Below are 24,098 nucleotides of genomic sequence, written 5' to 3' on the forward strand. Positions count from 1 at the left end.
TTCTTAGACCTTCCATTGGGAGACAGTCATTACTGGACTAGCTGGGCCACAGCCTGCAAAACATTCTAGTGTGTGTGTGTGTGTGTGTGTGTGTGTGTGTGTGTGTGTATTCTGTTTTCCACGTTGACTGCATCATTTTGCATTTCAACCAACATGGCTCACAGTAGCCAAGATATGAAGAGCATGTAAGCACTCTCTGAGGGGCATTCGTAGATAAAAAAAAAAAAAAAAAAGGAGCACATACAACAACATAGATAAACCTTGGGTTTACATTGTGTTAAGTAAAATAAGCCAGTGGCGGAAGGAATACTGCGGGCCTCTGCTTTCGTGCAGAATATGAAGACAGTCAAACCGATGGGAGCACAGCAGGGGGTTGGCAGGAGCCAGGGAAGGGTGCAAGGGAGCCGCTGTTCTGTGCGTACAAATTGTATCAGCTGCCAGATCTAGGGAATCCATCCCACAACATTGTGCTTAGCACAGGGCTGTGCTAAGCAGTCAACAGTTCAGACCTCCTGTTAAATGCTCTCACTATGATTTAAAAAACAAAACACTGAATAGGGGTTAGAGAAATAGCTCAAAGGTTAGGGTTAAGAGGGTTGCTGGCTGCTCTTTGAAGAGAGGACTGGAGTTTGGCTTCTAGAACTAACATCTGGCAAAACGTCTGTAATCCCAGCTCCAGGGGCTCCAATGCCTTTGGCCCCATGGACAACTAGACTCTCTCATGCACATATCCACATGCAGACACACATACCTACACATTTTGTTTTTCAAATAACCTAACAAATCAAACAATCCATTGCAGCTAGTTGTAAGAGAAGAAATAAGGGATGGCGGTGAAGGAGCTGACCAGGAAGTTCAGGCGGCTCCCTGATATGATTCTGTTACAGCCCTGGTTCTGTGACTTTCGGTGGGTTTCTAAATTCCCTATCATTTGCCCATTGTGAGGTGGTAAAACTGGAGAAGTACTAGGCGGTGGCTAAAGGTGTGTTTAGCTTGAGTTGTTTCTCAGGTTCCCTCCAAAGCCATGTCTACACCACCGGAGCCCATTCCTTCCAATGTCGCTCAATCTAAATTCACTTCCCCATTCTTCCCTTAATGAATGGATGGCTCTCTTTGAACATTGTTTCTTTTTTATCTACAAATGCCATTCTTCCATCATTCTTGGGATCAGTATACTTATCTGCTGTACCGACGTCTCTGGGGAACCTTATCAGATTTAGGCTGTGTAGATAAAACCCCGTGATTCACAAGGAGGAGTCTGAATAGAGCCAACTGCTGTTTTGCTCCCAACTAAACCTAGTTCAGTTTGTCAGGCTTTCTCAAGACCTGGTGCTCTCTTTTGTTCTTTTCATTGTTCTGAGACAGTCAAGCAACAAGGTCCAGGCTGGCTTGTAAAGACCACCTCTTGAGTGTGCCTCTCTATTCCTGAAAACGGACACGTTTGCTCCTGAATTGCTATGTGTTCCTTCAGTAATTATTTATTTCAGCTGTACTGCAGTGAGGACAAAGACACGGAGTTTTCACTTTCTGCGTTGTTTTCCCCTCAGCTTCTTTTAACAGTAATATTTTCACTTAGAAGCTGTAGGTTTCTCAGAAGTGACAAACACAATTGTCCCCAGTAGTTGGTCAGATAACAACAAGGAGTCCGGCAGTGGCTGAGCAAGAAGGCTCAGGTGCCCTGGGCTATCCGGATAGAGACCTAGACCTTTTTTTTTTGTTTCCTTTCAGATGACGATGGATTCATTTCAGGCTAGGGTTTCATAGGTTTCAGTCTTTGTCTTCATTGATTCTTGGCCTGAGTGAGGCCAAGCACTGTGGCGGCGAAAGACTCTGGGGAAGGCAGGTTGACTTATAATGGACAGAAAGAAGGAGCCCCCTCCCCCCAAATCCAAAATCTACATTAAAAAAATTGAAATCTTTTGATTTACTTAATTTTGTTATCTAGTTAAATTATGTCTTTTAAATGACCAAACTACCATGTGGGCTAAACAGTGGATTTTGCTGATTCAATTGACTTTGACCTTTCTACCAAAGTCTTCTGTGAACCCAGGGTTCCTAGGTTGAACACCTTTTACGGATATTCCCATCATATACCTGCACCAATACTTCTAACCCATGGGCTCTCACGTAATTTTGTTTGTTTGTTTTTGTTCTCCATGTCTAGTTTTGTCGTTCACTTCTGGTTTGTTTTAATGCCACAATCTCGCAACTGTTTCTTTCCTCTTTTTTTTCTTTCTTTCTAGATTTAAGTAAATGCAAAAAAGACCAAGGGTAAGGTGATTGTGCCTGTAATAGCTCAGTAAAACGGATTCTATCCATGCTGACACGTCACCGAAAAACAATTTTGGTGCTGTAAACGGAGAACTAGAAATTCTGTTTAGGTTTGCTTGGTTTCTGCCAGGACTAAAAAAGAAAAAAGAAAAAGAAAATCGGTCCGTGCCGGAAGGAAAAACCGAGCTGAGAGGACACAGAGATTCAGCCAGCTTCACAGAGAACAGAGATCGCTTCCTTTCCCTCGCCAGAAGCAGCTGTAAAATAGCATATTCATCCTCTTCTGAGTGATCGCTGCCTTTTTACGGTTACTAGGTCTACTTTGCTATTTTCATTTGTTACTGGGAGAGCCCAGTACTGAACTGTACTAGCCTCAGGATCTTGTCCAATGCCTTGTTACTCCCCGTTTTTCCTCACCTCCTCAGAATGGATGATGTCCAATCCAGAACCGATCTCAGCTCTCCCTAGACCCTCCTCAGATTCTTTTGGCGGGAACACAAACCTTACAAAGGGGTTTCCTCTTCCATCCCCTATTCTTTTTTTCCTCTGGTGTGTCTTCCTCCCGATTTACTATCAAATCTGGTTTGGTCCGACTGCAGGTTTTTCCTCCCTGGTTATCTTTGACTGATTTTTGCTTTGACAGGGGACTGGTTAGTATCAGAATCTCTCATCAGTCCTGTTTCACGATCGCTCTGCTCAATGCGCCTTGGCGCTGTAGAGATTTACAACCCCTAGTAGCCAAAACCAGAAACAAATCCTTTCTACAATTGTTCCATCAGCCCCCTCCCAACCCCAATATCCTCTTAGAGACGGCTTTAATCATTTTTATCTAGGTCACACTCTAGAGCTTTCATGTTAAAAGGTTTCACTTTTCAATTCCTGGGTCCTATTAAAATGTAGCAGATGGGAACGTGTGGGACTTTGACCTTGTCAAAACGGTGATTTAAAAATGTCTCAGCTCAATCGCAAGGAGGGCATCACATAACAAAAGCTTTTCCAGGAAGCCGGATTTTTTTTTTTTTTTTGTCCTTGTTTCTCCCGGTGTCCCCAAGGCACGCACGGCGAGGAGAACGCATCCTCGGCCTCCGGGGTCACACCCTAAGCCCACGGAGGGGTCCGGATCCTGCCCTGCGCAACCCTGGATCTCGGTGCTGTCTCGCGCGCGGCCTTTCCCGGGTGGCCGGAGCCAAGCAGCATCGGCCTGCGACCCGGACCCGCCCCCGGGCCGCTGCGCCCACGCCCAGCGCGGTCCGCTGCCCCGGCGCACTGCAGCAGAGAGCCCGGGCCGGGCCGGCGCACGCGCATCGGGACCCGAGCCCTCCGCGGCGGGAGGGGCTGAGGGGGCGTCCCGGGGGCTCGGGGGAAGAGGAGGAGGCGGCGGCGGGCCGTGTCGCCCTCATCCGGGCTCGCGCTCGCCCTCGCGCTCGCCCTCCGCCTTGCCGAGCCCCGCGAGGCTGAAACGCTTTCTCCCAGCATGCAGCGGGAGGAGGGATTTAACACCAAGATGGCGGACGGCCCGGATGAGTACGATACCGAAACGGGCTGCGTGCCCCTTCTCCACCCGGAGGTGAGGGACCGCGCCGAGCGCCTTCCCGGCCCTGCTGCCCCGCGGCCCCGCTCCCTCAGCCTCGCCCGGGGTGGCGGCCGATGCGCCCGCGCGGTGACCTGTGCGGGACCCGGGGAGGCTGAAGAAGCGAGTCCAGGCCCGAGCGCGGCGGCGAGCGGATAACGGGGGAGGAGATAGCGGGGCGGGCCCGGCCGGGGCGGGCTCTGGGACGCCGTCCCTGGCGGTGCCTGGAGGACAGAGGTGGGGATGGCGATGGTCCTGTTTTGTCGCTGCGCTGCCTGCGGGTGCAGAGGCGACGGGGGCCTGCTGACACTTTGGAACCCCGGCTGAAGCCCCTGGTCTCGCTCCAAGCCTCTCCAGGGAGAGGAGGAAGCCTGTCTGCTTTGGATTTTTCTCTTCCCCTCTTTCTTGGTGAATGACACTACCCTTCCCATTAGTTCACTCGTACCCGGGGGATAGTAGTTTCTTGGGCAAAGTGATGTCCTTCCAGGATCTGCCATAGCAACCAGCTCGCCGCTGGGGACGGTTTCCAGTGTTTTGAGTGTTTGCTCTTAAGCCATTAAAAAAAAGAAAGAGAGAGGGTCAGAACTTTCGGGAATAAACCCACGCACACATTAGCTTGTCACAAAGTAGCGCTGTTTTGGGACGGTTGGGGAGGGTAGACAGTGCAACACGTTTCCCACCGTTTCTTTTGTATCTTCTCACGGAAGCGAACGGTTTTCAGAGCTAGATCTGTCACGTTCTGCAATTGTGATTTCCCAGTTTGTAGCTGAGTTTGTGTTTAGTTAAGGCCTGGAAGCAATTCTTTGTGCATCCAGGTTTTTAACGGTGCTCGGTGAGATGCGGGGAGGGCAGGGAAGAGGAGCACAGCTTCCTGCAGAATTCTTGTTTTGAGGTTGAGCATTGTGCACAGATCCGTGGTGTTCACTACACGGTGAACAAACGTGGTTACTTTGCGTTAAATTGATTTTTATTTCTTTCAGGCTTTTATGCTATTTTTTTTATTATGAATAACAAGGGCCACTTTCGTATTAATACTCCGTTATCTCATAACTTGGTTACACACACATACACATAGATACATACATACAAATATACTACACACGTAAATATATACACATATACACATAATACATACTTACATACACACATTGAGGCAGTATCTTAGAAACATATGCCGGAACAAGTCTCATTAGAAAAGGCTATTTTGGGTTTCTGACACAGCTATGCAGTAAGTAGAAACTTTTTGAAAAATTAAAAATTAAAGTGGTAACAAACTTAGAATTGGCATTAGAGAGATTTCTTTTGGTTTACACTTAGGCCCTAAAAATATGTCTTGAAAGTTTTCTGATATTATGTTGTAATTGGGGATAAGGAATATTTCTGTTCTCTGTTCCTGTGGGTATATTTCAAGCACTTAAAGTGGGTGTTTTATGTATTTTGGAGGTGGAGGGAGATGGATTAGTTCAAAGCTATCTTTGCTAGTATAATGAGTTGGAGGGCAGCTTGGGGCTCAATGAGACCAAACTATACACAGAACAGAAAACCTTTGCTCTTTGTAAAAGTGTATGTTTTTTGTTACCCTAAATGTAATTTTGCAGGGCGTGGCAATTCACACTGAGTACTTGGGAGTTAGGAATGTCTCTGAGTTTGAAGTCGGAGTAGTCCACATAGCAAGTTCCATGCCAGCCAGGACTGCGTAGTGACAATGTTTTTAACCTAATATTAAATGTAGAGATTGCTCGGTATAACAGAGAGCTTTTGGTGTCAGCAGTTTGCTATTTAACAGATGGAATGTTACTAGAAAATCACCTTCCCTACTGTTCAGAGTTGAGATTGGTAAGTTTAGATTTTGTTTACCAAGTTAGCACTAGGTCTAGTTAAGTTTAAGTTCTGGAACTTTGGGGACTAACAGAAATTGTCATTATTTTCTGTTAGTTTCTTACTGGTGGTGTACCATTCCTTACAGTGTGTTAGGAGCAGAACTGGATATGCTGTTTGTATAGAGTTTGTGAAATTGGTACGATGATGATGATGATGATGATGATACTTAACTAATGGTCCATTAAGGAGATAATGGAGAACTCAGGCTTTTGTGTCAGACTGACTGGAATTACCAATCTGTTGCTGTTTCTGTTTTATCTCAATGTCTTCCTCCTGCTCTTTTCCTTCTTCCTCTTCTAGGTGTGGGGTCTTGTGGCCTTCCACTTCCTTTGTATCCGATAATGACCTTGAATTTCTAATTCCCATACCCTGATGAGCTATGAGCCAGCTTATGCAGTGCTGGGGATTGAACCCAAAGCTTTGTGCATCCTAGGCTAACCCTGTCACTAGCCTCTCATCCCTAGCCCTAGATTATAATTTGGAATCCTCAGTAATTAAATGGTATGAAGTAAAAACTTCTTAAAGCTTCGATTTTTTCATCAGAAAATATTGATGTTTCCAGACTTTGTTTAACCATACTGGGGTATTTGTCAGAATTCATGGACACAGGCACTCTTTCCACTCCCACTACCAGAAGTGATGCTTTCTTGTTGAGTGATTTAGAAATTTATGTGTGTTGACTTTTTTGCAGGGGTGGAGTGGGGTGAGACAGGATTTCTCTTTGTAGCCCTAGCTAACTATCAGGAAACTCACTTTGTAGACCAGGCTTGCCTTGAATTTACAAAGATCTGCCTGCCTCTGCCTCCCAAGTGCTGGGATCAAAGGCGTATGCCACCACCCAATTTAATTTATTGGATTTAAATTTTGTAGAAATGTTTCATTTTACTTTTTTCTTTTGGATTTAATACAGTCACAAAAATAGTTGCTAAGTATTTGCTAACTGGATAAATGATTCGTAGGATAGACAGTTTAGCAGTTAGCAAACATGGCAGAATACAGCTATAACACATGTAGGTGGGGAACTGTAGCAAGAGGGTTATAAGCTCCCAGCTAGGGGAGAGCCACACAGTAAGGCTGTGTCCCTCCAGGTTAGATAGAGTCTAGATAGGTTAGAATCAGCTATTGCTAAGTCACAGTTCATATGCAAACTGTCCACTACTAAAGCCTTTTAAACAGATATGCAGTCATACAGTGAAACATTTTTAGAGGTACTTTTGGTAAGAAAAATCTTACTTTTTAAATGAAATGCCACTCATTTAGTGAGTCATATAAATACTTGCTTATCAGATTTGGACCATGTGTGACACTGTACTCAGAAGTGTGTGTGTGTTTGTGTGTGTGTGTGTGTGTGTGTGTTTGTTTGTGTGTGTGTGTTTGTGTGTGTGTGTGTAAGGTCAAGAAGAAGCACTATAGGATACTTTTTAAATGTGGATTTTGCTGTTCACTGTCATCAAGGTTGAATTATATTTTCCTCATTTGTAAAGTTGGGCTGCTATTTACTAACCTTGTAGAGTCGTTATGAATATTTGTATTAGATAAGCTACAAGCTGCTGCTTGAAAAACAGCCATCACATTGGGACTGACAAGCCCATGGCCTCTCCCGTAGTGAATAGGATAGGGAAGTTGATATTGCTGTTGCTCTGTTGAAATAGGTGCTAATTCATTTTAGCACAGAGGGAGAATTAAAGGCTATTTGGAAATAGATAAACTGGCCATGAGGGATTAGGGTGCTGGTCCTGGCTCTGTAACCCTGAGTTAGCAGATGCTAAGCTACTCTTAGTTTCTTTGCTTGTTAGATAAAGAGGCTAGATTAGATGATCTCCAAGATTTCTTTGAACTCTGTTGTTCTGATTGAACTTGTGATTTGTTTTTTGTTTTTGTTTCATTTTTTTTGGGGGGGTAGGATAATCAACTTGAAAATCTAACTGCTATGCACACAATATTTTAGATGATGTGAGTAACTTGACGGAGTTCAAGTCTGACAGCACTGGACTGGAATTACCTGGACTCTCACTTTTCTCTCTCTACTTCCTCCTTTTCAAAACCGGTACTGCATCTTCCTGCTTCCCGCTTCCCCAACCCGACCCTACCTGCCGTCCCACAGGCTTGCTTCCTAGGCTCCTGTTCAGGCTCAAGTCCTGGTGCCTTCCTTCCGTTTGTACGTTTCATCCAATTAAGTATGTAGAGCTAGTGTGTGTATAAACTAATGTCTGCAGACAGGATTTTCTTCTGTTAGGCTACTGGCAGCTCTGTCACTAGACTCTTGTTTGCAGACATTAGATAGTATGCCTGAGGGTGGCTTTTCTCTTTTTAGGATTTTTTTTTTTTTTTAAATTGGGTGTGGTAGTACACACCTTTAAATCCAGCACTCGGAAGTCTGGGCAGATGAATCTCTTTGAGTTTGAACCCAGCCTGGCTTTACAGAGTTCCAGAACAGCCAAAAACAAACAAACAAAAAAGATTTATTTTTATTGTTTGTGAGTGTGTGCTTAGGAGGCCAGATGAGGGGGAGCAGGGCTCCCTTTTGCTGGGCGGTTGTGAACTGTGTCCCATGTTGGTGTTTGGAACTGGGAGGCCTCTGGAAGACCAGCAAGTGTTCCCAGCTGAGCTGGTTTTCCAGCCTCCCCCTTTCTTTTTTTTTAAATTAAAGCAAAAATGCTCTAAATTATAATTGTAATTTAGAGTCTAAAGACATGATAATGACTGAGTCTATATAAAATGAAAATAAGGATCAGTTACTTTATGGAGTATAATAAAGCCAATTAAAATTAAATTAAAATTAATTAAAAATTAGCAGAACTGAATTTTTTACTTTGAGGGTGAAATGTCATTTTCTGTCCTTTTTTTTTCAGTCTTAATGTCATTTGTTGTTAAGATAGCGTCTCCTGTAGTGCAGGCTGGTGTCTAATTCACTGTGTAGTGTTGGATGACCTTGAATTGTGGGTTCTTCTGCCTCTCCTAAAGTACCCGGGTTACAGCTATGGGCTCTGTGCCCAGGGTGTGGTTTATTTAAATTGTCAACTTGACACAATGTAGTGTCCCCCAAAAAGAGTCTCACTGAGGAACTGTCCAGATTAGGTTGGCTTTGCAGGATTGTCTTGACTATGTTAATTGGTGCAGGAATACCCAGCCTGAAAGTGGACAGCAGTGTTCCCGAGGGTTTGGGTCCTGGACCTATAAAGGAAGCTGAGTAGCAGGCAGGTACATGGGTGTCCATCCTCTCTCTACTCTGATTGTGTATGTCACTAGGCTTCAAGTTCCTGATTTCCTGATTGCTCTGTCACAGCTGACAGTAGCCTGCAATCACAAGCCACAGTAAACCTCCTCCTCCCCTAAGTTGTCTTTTTGTCAGGGCATTTTCTCAAAGCAACAGAAGTGAAACTAGAATATCTAAATTCTCATCATAGTAATCTGTGTGAATTTTCTTAAAAGTATTAGTGAACTGTGGGGCTGGAGAGATGGCTCAGTGGTTAAGAGCACTGATTGCTCTTCCAGAGGTCCTGAGTTCAAATCCCAGCAACCACATGGTGGCTCACAACCATCTGTAATGAGATCTGATGCCTTCTTCTGTTGTGTCTGAAGACAGCTACAGTGTACTTATATATAATAAATGAAATAAATAAATAAAAAAGAGTGAACTCTGGAGTACATGAATGATTTTAGGATGATTGTATCCAAATCACAGTTCTGTTACTTATTAGATGCCTGGGCAAGCTTCTGCACTCTTGTGTTCCAGCTGTCTAAGCCAACATCAAGTTATAATATCATGAGATTATTGTAATAACTAAATGAGCTAATTTATGCAAAGTTCTGTGTCTAGCCAGTGATAAACACAGTTCAGTTTATCAAAACATTGAGAAACTAAAAAAAATAGATCATAGCTCTTAATGTAATAATAGATATCTCAAATTGAGCAATTGTGTGTGTGTGTGTGTGTGTGTGTGTGTGTGTGTGTTAGCCTTGAGATAACAGACTGACTGTATGACTACAGTAATAGTCTCAAGGATAGGTAGAGGACTTTGCTGATAAGCCCCTTTGCTTTGCTTTATGGTCTCAACAGTGTTTGTAGAACATGTGGGTTTGGCTTTGTCACAGACTTGAAGCCACAAGTGATGAAGAAGACTGTAGGTTTTCAGATAGTTCAGGATGAAAAAGATGAGTGAGATTGTGTGTGTGTGTGTGTGTGTGTGTGTGTGTGTGTGTGTGTTAAAGGGATGGGCTGTAGGCTATTAGAGTTCGTTGAGGGTTCTGTGGTGGGACAGTTAAGGAGCATTAGAAATGAAAGAAGGCTGAGCAAGTGAAGGCACATACTACCAAACCTGACAGTCTAAGTTCAGTCCCGGGGACCCACGTGGTGGAAGGAAAGAGTTAACTCCCGAAATTGTCCCCCACATGAGGGCCATGGCACCTTGTCCCAAAATACTAAATTCATGTAACAAAAAAAATTAAAGATATATTAAATGTAATTTGCTTTACACAGAGCTCCAAGTGATCTCATTGTCAGTCACAACAGTGTTTTACTGTTAGGATGCATAAATTCTCTTTAAAAGCATCATGCCATTTATATCACTAGTGTAAGTGTTGTTGCAGGTGGAAAGTTTAAACGTAAATAAATCAGGTATCTTAATTTTGAGTTTTGAAGGTCATGCTTTGGGATGATATCTATAAAACATGAATAAGAATTTCCATTCAGTGGCTTATTTATCCAGTTCTAGGACAATACCTTCTTTTAGGGTTTTGTTTAAAGAGAATTATTAGTGACTGAGCTGGAAGAAAGTTCAGTGAGCCCTCAGCCTTCTGAGAAGGAAATAACTTCAAGGAAGGTAATGCCTTGAATTGCAAAGGATTTAACCATATGTGTTTCTATGTGGAAGAATTGCTACACCAATTGCCAAAATTAGTACCACCAAAAAGTAAAAATTAAGGGAAAAAAGAAAGAAAAAAAAACCTAACCAAATGAATTCTGCTTCTTTAGAGTTGACAGTATTTCTTGGGTAGGTCAGAGCACTTCCCCGTGGGCTCCGCAGTGTCCCCGTGTGTTGATGTGGAGCTAGAGGAGGGCTGAGTGGGGCTGAAGGCATGCCAAACAGCTTGTTTTTAGTTGTTGTAGGGGAAAAACAAAGGAACGATTTTCTGATTATAGCCACTTTGTAAAGTGAAGGCTTTGATGAGAGATGAACAAAACTAATGCTATTAGTGCGATTTTCATAGGGGTGAAAAAAATCTCGGTTTTACATGATTATGGAGTTGCTCTTACTTATTAGGAACTTCTGTTTGCAAATGTCAACAAGTTAAAAATTAGCTGGGTAAAGGGCGGATCACTGTCTGAGATACCCCGTAGTATCATGTCAGCGCAGAGCACTGAAGGACAGCCACAGCCTGGGCCGAGACTCACCTCCTGCTTTCAGCTCTTCCTTTCTGCTGGAGAGCAGCTTTCTTTAGTCTTGTGATACAGACGCGGAAGCCGGCTTCATTTATCTTTACTTTTTGGCCAAACTGCTCAGACCATCTCAGTCGGGAGGAGAGGGATTGTGTGTTGTCTCTTTTTCCACACTGAAAAGTAGCATTGAATGGCTCAAATTAGTTTCTGGGCCTACTTAAGACCAGCGGTGTAGCTGTTGCTGGTAAGGCCGACGTGACGGGAGCTGGGGAGGATTCTGGGCAGACACGTGACTCACCACTGTTGTGGTCTCTTGTGTCCAGCTGCCGTTTATCCTTTACAAGCCAACTCTGAGACATGTTATTTAGTTGTGCTCACTATATAATAGTTTCTCATGAACGCGTACAATGAATAACCTGGATCGGGAATTTGTAAACCTTTTTGTGCACTGCCACATAGTTATAATATTTTTTCAAAATGTCAGGCTGTACAGTTACCATAACAATTGCTGGACTGGGCTGCTGTATAGCAGCTGTAAGCTGTATACATGCCGTGTTCCTGTAGCAGTTGATCCTAAACTCAGATGATGGGGCCACACCTTACTGACCTCTGATTCAGAAGAAGATGCATAGAAACTCCAAGAAATTTATGTTAAAGAACAGTCAGTATAATGAAAGCTCTTTATCTTTCTATCTCTCATATCTGTGTTAGAACTGTGTTCATGGGGACATGAGTTTAGATGAAAAATATATGTGTATACTCAAGCTGAAAGGAAACTTTCCTACAGTAAACATGCTTCCCCTACAGAATTCTTTACTTTATGGGCTTGTGTTGTATTTGTCGTTAAAGAGTTTCAAGGGGATTCTTATAAGTGCCCCTCTATTTCATTCTCCACCCTTTTTGATACTCAGGCAAAGTTATATACAAAAGGAGGAAGGGTACTAATTTGACATTTAATGTATGAGGCATTAGCCAAGTTAATGTTCCTGCTTCAGTGTGATGCATAGTAAACGCAGTAATTGCTGACCCCGACATTAACCGTGAGCTAAGTGTAGCACAACTAGTTCAAGCTTATCCCCACCTAGCTTACAAATAGTTGAGGCTCTAGCTTTGGTTATTTTATCTGGCTTTGACAGTTACTGGGGGAGGGGGGCAACCCCTAATCTACTTTTCTAACTGTTGGGCTGGCTACTTCCCTAGTGGTGTACCCCAACATACTTGCTGTTTCTCCTGGCCATGTGCTTATGGTTTCTTGGAGACCTCTTCTCACCTCTCACTGATTGCTTTTCTACCCTCAACTAGGAAGCTCCAAACCCACCTATCTCTAGTCCTTCCAGCAATTGGCCTAAGCCAATTTTACCTAACTAATAATTTTAAATTGAGGAACAAGGTTTATATAACAAAAGCTTGTAAATGTGAGAATTCACTCTTAGGTCTAGACCTTCTGGAACAGAATTTAGCATTATAATACATAGCAACAGACCAATCCTTAATACTAAGCATTTTAAACACTTTTACATACGTGTTATTTAATTTTCACTGCTTTGTGTGCCTATTTTACAAATGAGATAATTGATGTATGTGAAAGTCAGACTTGCTGGTAAGCAGCAGAAGTATATATTAACCTAGGTTCCCTGTATTTATATCATCCTTCAGTGTGATAGAAATGATGGAGTTACAAAGTTGATTATTGTTTGGTAGACACCAGACAGCTGTGGTTGCAAATGTTTTCATCTATGCTGTTTTTAATCGTGCACAGTTTTTTTTCTTAGTTATTTTAGGTTTGTCTTAAGTTATATTCTACAAAATTGAGCAGGAAGTACAGTGAATTCCCTTGTCCCTTTTCCCCTACTTCTTTGTAATCTCTCCACCCCACCCCCATTATCAGCATACAGCAGCAGAGAGGTTCATTTGACAGTAGTTCAGTTTCTATTAGTGTGCCATTGCCATTCAGTCCATACCTTATATTCAAGGCTCATTCTTGGGATAGTATAGCCTATGGATCTTAACAGATGTATGTTTACCATTACTGAAGACTCTCTAAAATTTCTTTTTTGCTTACTGTGGAATGCACATTAACTAGAAGCCATGCTTCACATTTTGTTCCTGGGCAACAGTATGCAGGTGCTGGGTTGTGATGCTCTTTATAGCTATGAGCCCAGTCATCCCGGCAGTCATTAGGGCAGATAATTAGTGTTTAAGCTGGGCATGATGTACTCACATGTGCTGTAAGCACAGAACTCGGGAGGATATGATAGGCAAAAGTCATTGGAAGTTCGAGGCCAGCCTGAGTTATAGTGTGTTCCAAGCCAGCTGGTGTTATATAAGATCCTGTTTCTGTTCTTAAAAAATGGAATACTATTGAGGAGCTCTAAAGAAAAATGCAGTCATAAAATTTGTAGGAAAATTACTGGACTTAAAACATATAATATTAAGAGAATTTATAGAATCTCAGAAAAAAAGGCCATATGTTCTCTCTCATATGCTGAATCTAGCCAACAGCATTGGTATATTTATAAGTACATGGTACATGTGGGTACAGTATAATATGCAGAAATGAGAACAAGAAGGGTTAACTATTAGGGGATGAGAAGGGCTGAGTGCAGGAATGGGAATGAGTTATGTCAGAGGATAAAAAAACTCATCTTTCCTCTAGTTCTCAGTCTGTCTGGACTTTTTGTTTTTGGTGGTGGATGATTGCCTGAGAATACAGTGAGAACACGATATCCAGTGTAGAACAGTGTGGCCTTCATAGAATGACTGCTGCACGTGGTGGAAGTTCACTGACATCTATAGACTGGACCTAGTTCATTTGGTGTGTGATGTTTTGTGTATGTGTGCTTCCTAAGAGAGGTCTTAACTATATAGCCGTGGCTGGCCTAGAACTTAACTATGTAGACCAGGCCAGCCTCAAATTCACAGAGTTCTGTCTGCCTCTGCCTCCCAAGAGCTGGGATTAATTAAAGGCGTTTATCCCTATGCCCACCTAGCTTGCGGTGGTTTTTTGCATTTACCAACGTTTTTACAATTAACTTTATAAAATTCTTTTGAAAGGCAACCAGTTCGGTCAGATTGGTATTTTGTGTGTGTGTGTGTGTGTGTGTGTGTCTGTGTGTGTGTGTGTCTGTGTGTGTGTACAGATGTGTATGTGTGTTGCATGTGGAAACCAGAGGACTGTAAGTGGTATTTCTCAGGAACTGTCCTTGTTTTTTGAGAAAGGGTCTCATTGGCACGAAGCGCAATGGTTAGGCTGGGCTGGGCAGAGCAGTGCCCCAGGATCTCTCCCATCTGCGTGTCCCAGTGCTGGTTATAAGTGCACTCATGCTCCTTTGTTATGTGGGTCTGAGGGTCTGAGCTTGGGTCGTCAGGACTGCATGGCATGAGTTTTATCGACTGAGCATTTCCCAGCCCGAACTGCATTTTAAAGTTTTGATGTCAGTCTGGAGAGATGGCTCAGTGGTTAAGAGCACTGACTGCTTTCCCAGAGGTCCTGAGTTCAATTCCTAGCAACCACACGGTGGCTCACAACCATCTGTAATAGGATCCAACACTGTCTTTTGATGTGTTTGAAGACAACGACATTGTACTTACATAAAACAAATAAGTAAACCTTTAAAAACTTTTTTGATGTTGAGTTTAAAAAAATGAAAATGGATATTGATGGTCCAAATTTAGGCACTCTTGCTTGTATAAGCAACATTACTTGACCACCCAAGCCATCTTCCAAACTGCGTGCACAGTTAAAATGAGAAAACTATGAAATGGAAAATGAACCTGTGGTTACCAGAGGCTAATCAGGGAAAGAGAATTGGTATTAAAATCCCTGTGTCCTCATGTGCACACCTGGTGTAAGGATTTGCCAGACTACATTCTTGTACATAAGAAAGCATTGAGTTCAAGAATTGATGTGTTCAACTGTCATGTCCATCACTAGGAACTCTGTTCCTGAACACATTACTTTTTACCTTGTGTCTGGATTTTCTTTCCTGAAAACACTAGGAATAATAGAAAGGATAAGAGAAAACCTTTGTTTTAAGGGTTCCTAATAATAGAATTGAGTGAGTTAGTATACTAAGTGCTTAACATTTTCAAACAATTGAGGTTTGTGTTTTGCTGTGAACGGTGCCTTTTGCTTTGGGCAAGTAGTAGTAGTAGTAGCAGCAGCAGCAGCAGCAGCAACAAATGGCTACTTTTGATTGTTCCTCAGGGCATAACTGTATACCTGCAGGCCTCACTTGAGTCAGCAGTCCATTGGAAGAATATTTGAGGGTGTGTGAGTAGTGGTTATGTTCAGACTAATATAGATAGACTGTGTTTCTAGTAAGGTCAAGAGAATGACAGCATTGGAACTGCAGTGTGGGTTGTAGTTCGGAAGGAGGGTCCCCTGCTGTGGGATTTATAGGTGGTAGGGACAACTGTAGAGTAAACAGTGGCGGATGGAGACAGCTCTGACCAGGGAAATTTAGTAGAACAGTAACCAGTTATACCTGTCTAAGTCTAGGTTTTGTAAGCACTGTAGTCCTTCAGTTCAGATGATAAGGTTGTAAGTGGTTCCACTGGAAGGTCTCTCTGACATAGGATAGTAATGGCGTGGTTTCCAGTAGCATCTTTAATTGTTTGAAACGTTGTCAATGTCACTACCCAAAGTTCTGGTAATTAGACAGAAGCCAGCATTCCCCAGGAACTGTGCTTCCAATCCCTCTCTTAAAAGCAGTTTCCTTTTCACAAATGGCTCTCTGTGGTGCCTCTTGGCCTCTTTGTCCACATCACCAGTAGGTGGTTCTCACCTCCTCCCATACCAGAATCTTCTTCAGTTCAGGAGCTCACTACACCTTATAGCTCAGCTATATTGGCTACCCTCTTCCCATGGTTCTTTCTTGGTCCTCCTCTCATTCCTCATGTGCCTGACCCCCATGGCCTAGTCTAGTGTGCTGGTCATGTTTAGTGTACTACCTCATCTCTGTTCTGGACTCTCAGATGCCCCTGGCTGCCCTCTTCCTCATGTCTGTAATAGAAACCTTCCCCTCGGGGATACCTTGGAGCAGTCTTGTTGGCAGTTTATAGTATAGTACCTAGGAAGTAAAACTACTGATTCTTACTATTTTTGTTTTTATTTATTTTTATTTTTAATTACTTATTTTTAAAATTATGTATATATGTTGTATGCTGGGATGGGGATTGTGCATATATGTGCAACCATGTCAGACTCCTGGAGCCAGAGCTCCTGGACTTGTGAGTTGCCTTAAGACACTGGGGACAGACCTCTGAAAGCTCTGCTTCTCCTACCTGCTGAGCCTCTTCTGTCCCCTGAGATTGTCTTTCCTGTGCATTTAAGGTGACTGCACAAGGCTGGTTTGTTAATCTTGCCTTCCTCTCTCTTTTTTAACTTTGACATTTTGTTTGTGTATGTGCCTTACCTGAAATTGTAAATATTCATCACTCTTCAATGGTTTTTATAGGTTTAAGTATGAATGAGTTGTAAACATTGATTTATTTGGAACATTTGAACACCATAGTATAGATATGTAGGATCGTATTTATTTAGAAAGTTAATTAACTTGATTTCAAAAGTTTCCATTTAACTTTTTTGTGTGTATGTGAGACAAAATCTCATTTAGTTTATTTTAGGTTTTGAATTTGTGGCCTTGAACTTTTGAGCCTTTTGTCTTAAAGTGCTCAGATTACATGTGATTTATTGGGGATTGAACCCAAGGTTTTATGCATATATTGTAACTCACTCTACCAACTGAGTTACAGCTCCAAGGCATTGCACACACTTACTTGAATAATTGAATGTAGTCTAGTAGAAGAAAAGGAACATTCTTAGGAGGAAAGTGAAATAGGCTAGGACCTAGCATTATAGCATAGTGGGCCAAATATAAAATTACACTTTCTGAATGATCCATCACTCTAATGTATGTTTTTAAAAATTGGATAGCATATGAATTTTGAAGATAGGAGAAATTAAGCCACAGAATTTTCTGAGCCTTAAGGATTAGCCACATAGGGCTGGAGAGATGGCTCAGTGGTTAAGAGCACTGATTGCTCTTCCAGAGGTCCTGAGTTCAAATCCCAGCAACCACATGGTGGCTCACAACCATCTGTAATGGGATCTGATGTCCTCTTCTGGTGTGAAGACAGCTACAGTGTATTACTCATATACATAAAATAAATAATTCCTAAAAAACAAAAAGCAAAAAAACCCTAAAGAATTAGCCACATATTTTAACAACTACAGAAATTTTAACAACTGCAGAAGGGTGTTTGGAAGCAGAGGGAGTCCTGCAGTGCCTGTCCCCAGCAGACACGCCCTGATCTGGAGGCGATGCCTCCACCACTGGGGGCATTTGCTGAGGTTTTTGAGCAGACAAAAATATTTCAAGCACATACTTACATAAAGTTATTTTGTCAACATGTAAGTGGTATAATATGTTTTAGAATTTGTAGTGTTTTTCTGAACTCTATTTGGGTATAATTCTATTTCAGAGTGTAATAATCTTACTTTGTGGTGTTTGAACTGTATTTTCCCATGTAGTAGCCCCTAGTGCTATGAGGCTGTTTGAAATAAGTAAAATTGATAAAATAAAAATCCAGATTTCAGTCATAAAACTCAAATCTTGAGTGTGTATTAGTGTTATGTGGCTAGCAACTATTGCTTCTGACAGTGCGAAATTGAGGACTCTCCTCAGTGCACACGTTCTATTGCATAGCATGCACCTGTGTGGGTCTTCTACATTTTCTGCATCTTCCACGAATGTCTTTTGGAAAAGTTTCGTAGTTGGTGAAAGCTTGTGTGTGCAGGGATAAAGACCTGAGTTTGACCCTGGTACCCACGTAAAGGCTGAGCTGAGCAGTGTGCAGTGTCACACTGGAGCTGGAGAAGAGAGACGAAAGAGCTCTCAGCTTGCCAGCCAGCCTGTCTATCCAGGTTCACTGAGAGACCCTGTCTCAAAAAGTAATGTGGCTAAGATCTTCCAGAAGGCCAGAGTTCAGTCCCACCACCTACGGTGGGTGGCTCACAAGTTCATGTAACTCTAGTTCTTGGGATTTAGCACCCTCTTTTGGCATCTAAGTATGCCATAATTAAAAATAATACATTTGTGAAAAAAAGAAAAAAGATGGAGAGAGTTGAGGTAGACACCCCACGTCAACTTTAGGCCTCAAAACCCATATACACATCTCTATGCACACCCAAATATGCACACACACATACACATATACACATACAAGTAGTACATAACTGGAATCATGTAGACTGTAGCCATACAGGATTGACTTTTTCCCCACTCAGCGTAATTGTTGGAGATTGTCAGGTACTCGTGGTGGTTCATTCCCTTTTGCTGACTACTGCTTATTGTACGAATAGACCATTTTATACGTACACTGTAAATGACCTGGGTCCCCATCTTGTAGTTACCGTGTTTGTTTTGAAAGATATATAACATACCTGTCATCTTTAGTTACATGGATTTGTGTACAGATATTGATTGTAAGCAAATTTTTAATTCTCCAGGGAAATGCAGTCACTGGGTCACTGTTGTATATTAATGTTTTTTAAGACATCAAGCTGTTTTCCAGAGTGGCTATGCATTTTACGTTCCCATCCGCTGAGTATGTACGATACAATCTCTGTGTCCTCGTTGGTATTTGATGATGTTGCTTTATTATTTCATTGTTCCGGCTTCTTTCCGATCTGATCTGTCTGTCTGTCTGTCTGTGTCTCTGTCTCTCTGTCTCTCTCTCCCTCTCTCCGTCTCTCTGTCTCTCTGTCTCTGTCTCTGTCTCTGTCTCTCTCTCTCTCTCTCTCTCTCTCTCTCTCTCTCTCTCTCTCTCTCTCTGTGTGTGTGTGTGTGTGTGTGTATGTGTTTTGATACTGTCTTTCCTGGTTGCTCTCCACCTTATAGTTTGAGGTAGTCTCTTGCTGAAACTGGAGCTCACCATTCAGTTAGCTTGCTGGAGAACCTGCCCCTTGTTTCCCAAGAGTTGGGGATAAAAGACAAATTTACCATACTCATATGGCTTTAAGTAATCACTTTATCCAAGGAACCATCTTCTCAGCCCGATGCCTACCCCCTTTCTTTCTTAGATAACATCTTATGTAGCCAGCCCATGATGGCCAGGAACTTGTACTGCTCCTCCCCCAGTGTCCTGAGTGATGGGATTACAGGATTGGTATGGGCAGCCACACCCCTGGACACTTTTAACCTATCCTGTTGTTTGTAACACCATTGCCTGTCAGCCACTTCCTGAGTGGCTGATGGTATTAAATATCCTTTCTCCTGTATGTTTTTATTCGTGCATCTTTGGTAAAGTCTCTCTTGTCCGGGGCTACAGGTATAAAATAACACAGACCAGATGGTTTGCACATGGAGAGCCCCCTCCCCAGTTTTGGAGGCTAGTAAACAAAGGTCCTGATTAAGTTGTTGCCTGGTGTGCTTTTTCCTGAGATATCTTTAGTGTTTAGATGTCTGTGGTCTCACTGCCGTCTTAAAGGCTATCCTTTTTAACATTTAGTTTTGTAGGAAGTTTTGAGTTGATTTCTATTATAATTTGAGTTTTAAAAATTGGGTTGATCTTTTTTATTTAATCTTAATTTTGCCTATAGATTTTCATCTATTTCTGAAAACTCTTTCCTTAAATTGCTTTTATATTGTTAAAAAATAGTTGAGCAGATACATGGGTTTTAATTTCTAAGGTTTGTTTGCTTTTTGTTCTGTTTCTCAAGTCTTTTTGTGTCTAAAACTAAGCCAGCCTTGTGTGATGTTGGTAACTTTTGCTTTTAATAGTTCTTAAAATTGACTTTTTGAAGGTAGCAGGTGTCTTCCTATATAAATTTAGAATAACCTTGTCTGTAGCTACAAAGAGTCTTGAGGGATTTTGATAGAAATTGCATTAAACCTATATATAAATTTGAGAATGGCATTTTTATGATGAATATTCTAGTTCATAAATATAGTATGTATGTCAGTTTATCCAGATTTTAATATATTTCATCAGTATTTGACATACAATGCCTCGTGTGATGGCCACACTGACTTGTGCCCCTTTCTTGCCGACATTTCTCTCTCTTATGCACCACCAACTCTGGCCTCACCACACCATTTCTACCAGTGAGGAAAAAATTCTCCATTTTTGAAACCAAATCAAACACTATTATTTTCCTTAGGTCTCATTTCTGTTCCGACTTCTGCTCTTCTTAGTAACAAAGCTTCCCTAAAGGAGTTGTATGTAGTCCATGTTCTGTCCATCCTTTCTAAAACCATCTCCAGTCAAGCACATACTCTCAGCTTGTCAAAATAATCTGACCTGGAACTGCTGAGTCCCAAGGCCAGTTTGACAAGCTCTCTTTGTTTTGCTGCTGGGAAGTAGAGGGAAGTGGAAGGGTTTGCATTGTTAGTGAAGGTGTGAAGTGGTCCTGCAGTGGAGAGCAGATCAGTGAAGTTCAGGAATCTGAGCCTTTACCACTGAGTGAAGGAGAGCCAGGTGTGTGAGTGTGTTAGTCTCAGAACCTCACCTCTGGTGTGAGAGAGAACTGCTCTCTGACACACTTGGGTACATAGGGTATTTGGTACAGCTTTTCGTGTCCTCTCAGTTTTTAAAGCGTACTGCTAACCATGGGGCCAAACAAGGGTTCCTGCATTTTAAAGAGAGAGGTTGAACTTGCTGGAAGCAGCTATAATCTACCCCTCAACTCTTTACCACCTCCACCCTGTCCAACATAGAGACAATTTAATGTGATAGGATTCTTTGAAGAATTTAAAGTGATTCTCTCTCTACTGACCTAATAGTATTGTTGCTAAAATTGGGCTGTGCAACCAAACAAGGGCAGGAGTCAAGGTCAAGAAAGGGATTCTACTGAACATTGTGGCTCACCCCTGTAATACCCCAGCATGTGGGAAGCGGCTTAAGGTTCACAAGTTGGAAGCCAGGTTGGGCTGGTTAGCGAGACATTGTCTCTGTGTTCAAAAGAGCTTAACTGAAGTTTGCTCAAGGAGAGGGCATCTATGAGCCCTACAGTGTAGACCTCAGAGTTTTCTAGATGTCCCGGTTGAGAAGGCAAGTCCTTGAATATCTCCACAGGTATCAAAAACTGAGAGAAAACTGCACACAGTGCCAACTCTGCAGTTTAGACTGTGAAGGAAAGTCTGCAGAGATGACTGAGGCTGTGATGGGGAGTTCTTCTTGCCTTTAGCAAACAGGAACAGTCGTTTTGGATTTCTGATCCAGAAGCCAAAGATCATAAATTTGTGTTGCTTTAAGCCTCTAGGTTTGTTACAAAAGAGATAGCAAACTAACCTTCCTTCACACAATGCCTAGTGCTTTGTTTGCATAGTAACGGGAGCTGGGTGTCTGAGTGAGCTAAAGTGATACTTGAATTGTGAATTGAAGGATTTAAAAGCTGACCAAATACTGAGTGCATCTTCTAAGTAGGATGACTAAGACGAACCAAGGTCTGAGATCGCTTGTTTTTTAGAGTGCACAGCTTGCAGATGTGTGGGTAGGTAGAGTAGAATGGTAGACACTAAAGTTGAGGAGAGAAGTAATCTGGGACAGGTCGTTGGAAGATCTGTGAGATTGCTCAATGTGCTCAGTTACTTGCTAAACCCGATCACAGAAATTGGAAGAGAGTAATGGAGGCAGAGGATGGACTGAGGTGTGAGGGTACAGAGCAAGGCCAGCAGGGGTCCCTCTAGAGAAAAGCTTGCTCAGGAGTCAAGGCGGAATGAGTTTTCTAGCCACTACTTTTTTGTCTCATTTCTGTTTGCTCTGTTTTTGACACGGAGTTTCTCTGTATAGCCCTGGCTGTCCAGCAACTCTGTAGACCACACTGGCCTTGAACTCAGAGATCTACCCGCCTCTGCCTCCTGAGTGTTGGGATTAAAGGTGTGTGCTACCACCAGCTGGCTGCTAGGACATTTTAGCAAACAGAAAGGTGAGGAATGTGTTTGTTTAAAACAAATGGGCCAGCACTAGTCCATTTCCCCAAGACAGGAAGAACAAAGAGGGTGTCAGGATCAGATACCTTTGTGGTAGCTGGAAGGATTGTGTGTCTAATCCTGTTATTTCCTCACTTAAATCTTACTGATCAAGGCTTTGGTATGTTGAGAACTAGATGTGTGATACATTCTTCTAAGAAGGTACCCAGTGTTTCTCAGGACTTTCCCCTCTGTTCCTGTACCACTCAGTTTACATTTTGGTAACAATTTAAATAGCAATGCATGTGTGTGTGTGTAACTCTTGTATTTTAAAAGGAAAGACAACTTAAAATGCTTAAAAGGTACTTTGTCATAATCTCTCAGAACCATTTTGTATCTGACTTGAATTTAGGGTGCTGGTAAGTACTGTTGTTCAAGAGGAAGGAAATGAGACATCCAAGGTAACTCCAGTTAACTAGTAGATGTAGTAAACGGATGCTGTTCAGAATCTTGAGTTGGATGATAAAACTGGTAACTGTTGTCAAGTGAAAAGCCAGAAACATAGTTCTCACCAAATTAAGACATAATTTACTTTTTTAAAGATTTATTTATTTTATGTATGAGTACACTGTAGCTGTCCTCAGACACACTAGAAGAGGACATTGGATCCCGTTATAGATGGCTGTGAGCCACCATGTGATTGCTGGGAATTGAACTCAGGACCTTTGGAAGAGGGGTCAGTGCTCTTAACAGCTGAGCCATCTCTCCGGCCCCCATAATTTATTTTTCATGTAAGCCCGAGTGAGTTTAGCCTGGAAATAGAGATTGAGATCACCCCAGGAACTATGTTCTAAGGTCATAACAAACCTCACCAAATTTTTATAGGAATAGAATGAAAAGAATAAAAAATCAAGACACCTTTTAATTAACTTGTGAAAGCATCAAGAAGTGGACTCAGCACATCAGGGGTGTTTTCCCCATAGACACTCAGGTACTATCCAATGTCAGTCTTAGTTTTGAATTGACAAGATAAACCAGGGCTCTATTTATACATTTCAAAAGGATTTACCTAATAAAGTTAGAAGGTGTTAGCACAGGTAGAAAGGTAGGCTGTAAAGAGTCATTTAGGGAGCTAAGCAAGTCTAAGATGATCTGTCTCAGGACCTGCAGCAAGCAGTCCACTCCATACAATTATTGGTTAGAACCAATCTTGTAAGATGCTTAGTATAGGTAATTTGATAATTTTTGCCAATGCTTGGGTGTGAAGATGAGAAAACAGTACCACCTATTCTTAGGAAATTAGGTTGTTCTCTAGGCTGTTTGTTCAAAGAGATATTCTGTGTGTGTTTGTGTGTGTGCGTGTGTGTACTCTTTTATATATAAAATAATTAATTGCTCATACAAGAATAAGAAAATGTTCTTATAAGAAATCTGCGAACATAAATTAGCAAAACCATATAGTAGTTATAACCATATTTTTAAAATACAGATGATTTCTAGGGTTCTATCTGTGCAGTACACAGATATCCACAAAATACACAGCTCTCATGATTGTATTACTTGGGATAAACAGGTTCTGCTGGTCTCAACCTTGAATTGTTAACAGCTTCACTGTTACTGGTTCACTATATACATATGTTTTAGGGTAAGCAGGGGCTAACTTTGGACGCAGAATTACTATTTTATCCTTTAGAAGGATTGCCAGTGACTGTGACCCAGAGAAAGTGGGAGTGAGGTATATATTTCTAGTTAAAAATAAAAACCTATCATTTACAGATACTACTTCAGATGGCCAGGGTTGTAGAATCTAATATTTGGTCAATAGCACTAATGATTGTAGTTGTATTTAAATATAAAAATCAAAATCAGAGAAGCCCAAGGAAAAGAATTTTTAAAAAAGATTTGTTTATTTATTATATGTATGTGAATATACTGTAGCTGTCTTCAGACATATCAGAATAGGACATCAGATTTCATTACAAATGTGAGCCACCATGTGGTTGCTGGGAATTGAACTCAGGACCTCTGGAAGAGCAGTCAGTGCTCTTAACCACTGAGCCATCTCTGTAGCCCCAAAGCA

At 42.0% G+C, this 24,098-nt stretch overlaps 1 protein-coding gene across 2 annotated transcripts in view; it reads left to right on the forward strand.

Moving 5' to 3' along the window:
* Positions 1-3,745: 3,745 nt before the first annotated feature.
* The window catches only part of ZDHHC17 (zDHHC palmitoyltransferase 17), a gene marked incomplete at its 5' end in the record, with an annotated part of 62,346 nt that continues 41,993 nt past the window's right edge, over positions 3,746-24,098 (forward strand). For both annotated transcript variants that reach the window (XM_080935077.1, XM_080935078.1), the window contains one exon: positions 3,746-3,838. In XM_080935077.1, the coding sequence (XP_080791203.1) occupies positions 3,746-3,838 (93 nt within the window). The remainder of the gene's footprint in view (positions 3,839-24,098) is intronic.

Source organism: Micromys minutus (genome assembly GCF_963924665.1).
Source record: "Micromys minutus genome assembly, chromosome: 22".
In the NCBI taxonomy this organism is placed as follows: Eukaryota; Metazoa; Chordata; class Mammalia; order Rodentia; family Muridae; genus Micromys; species Micromys minutus.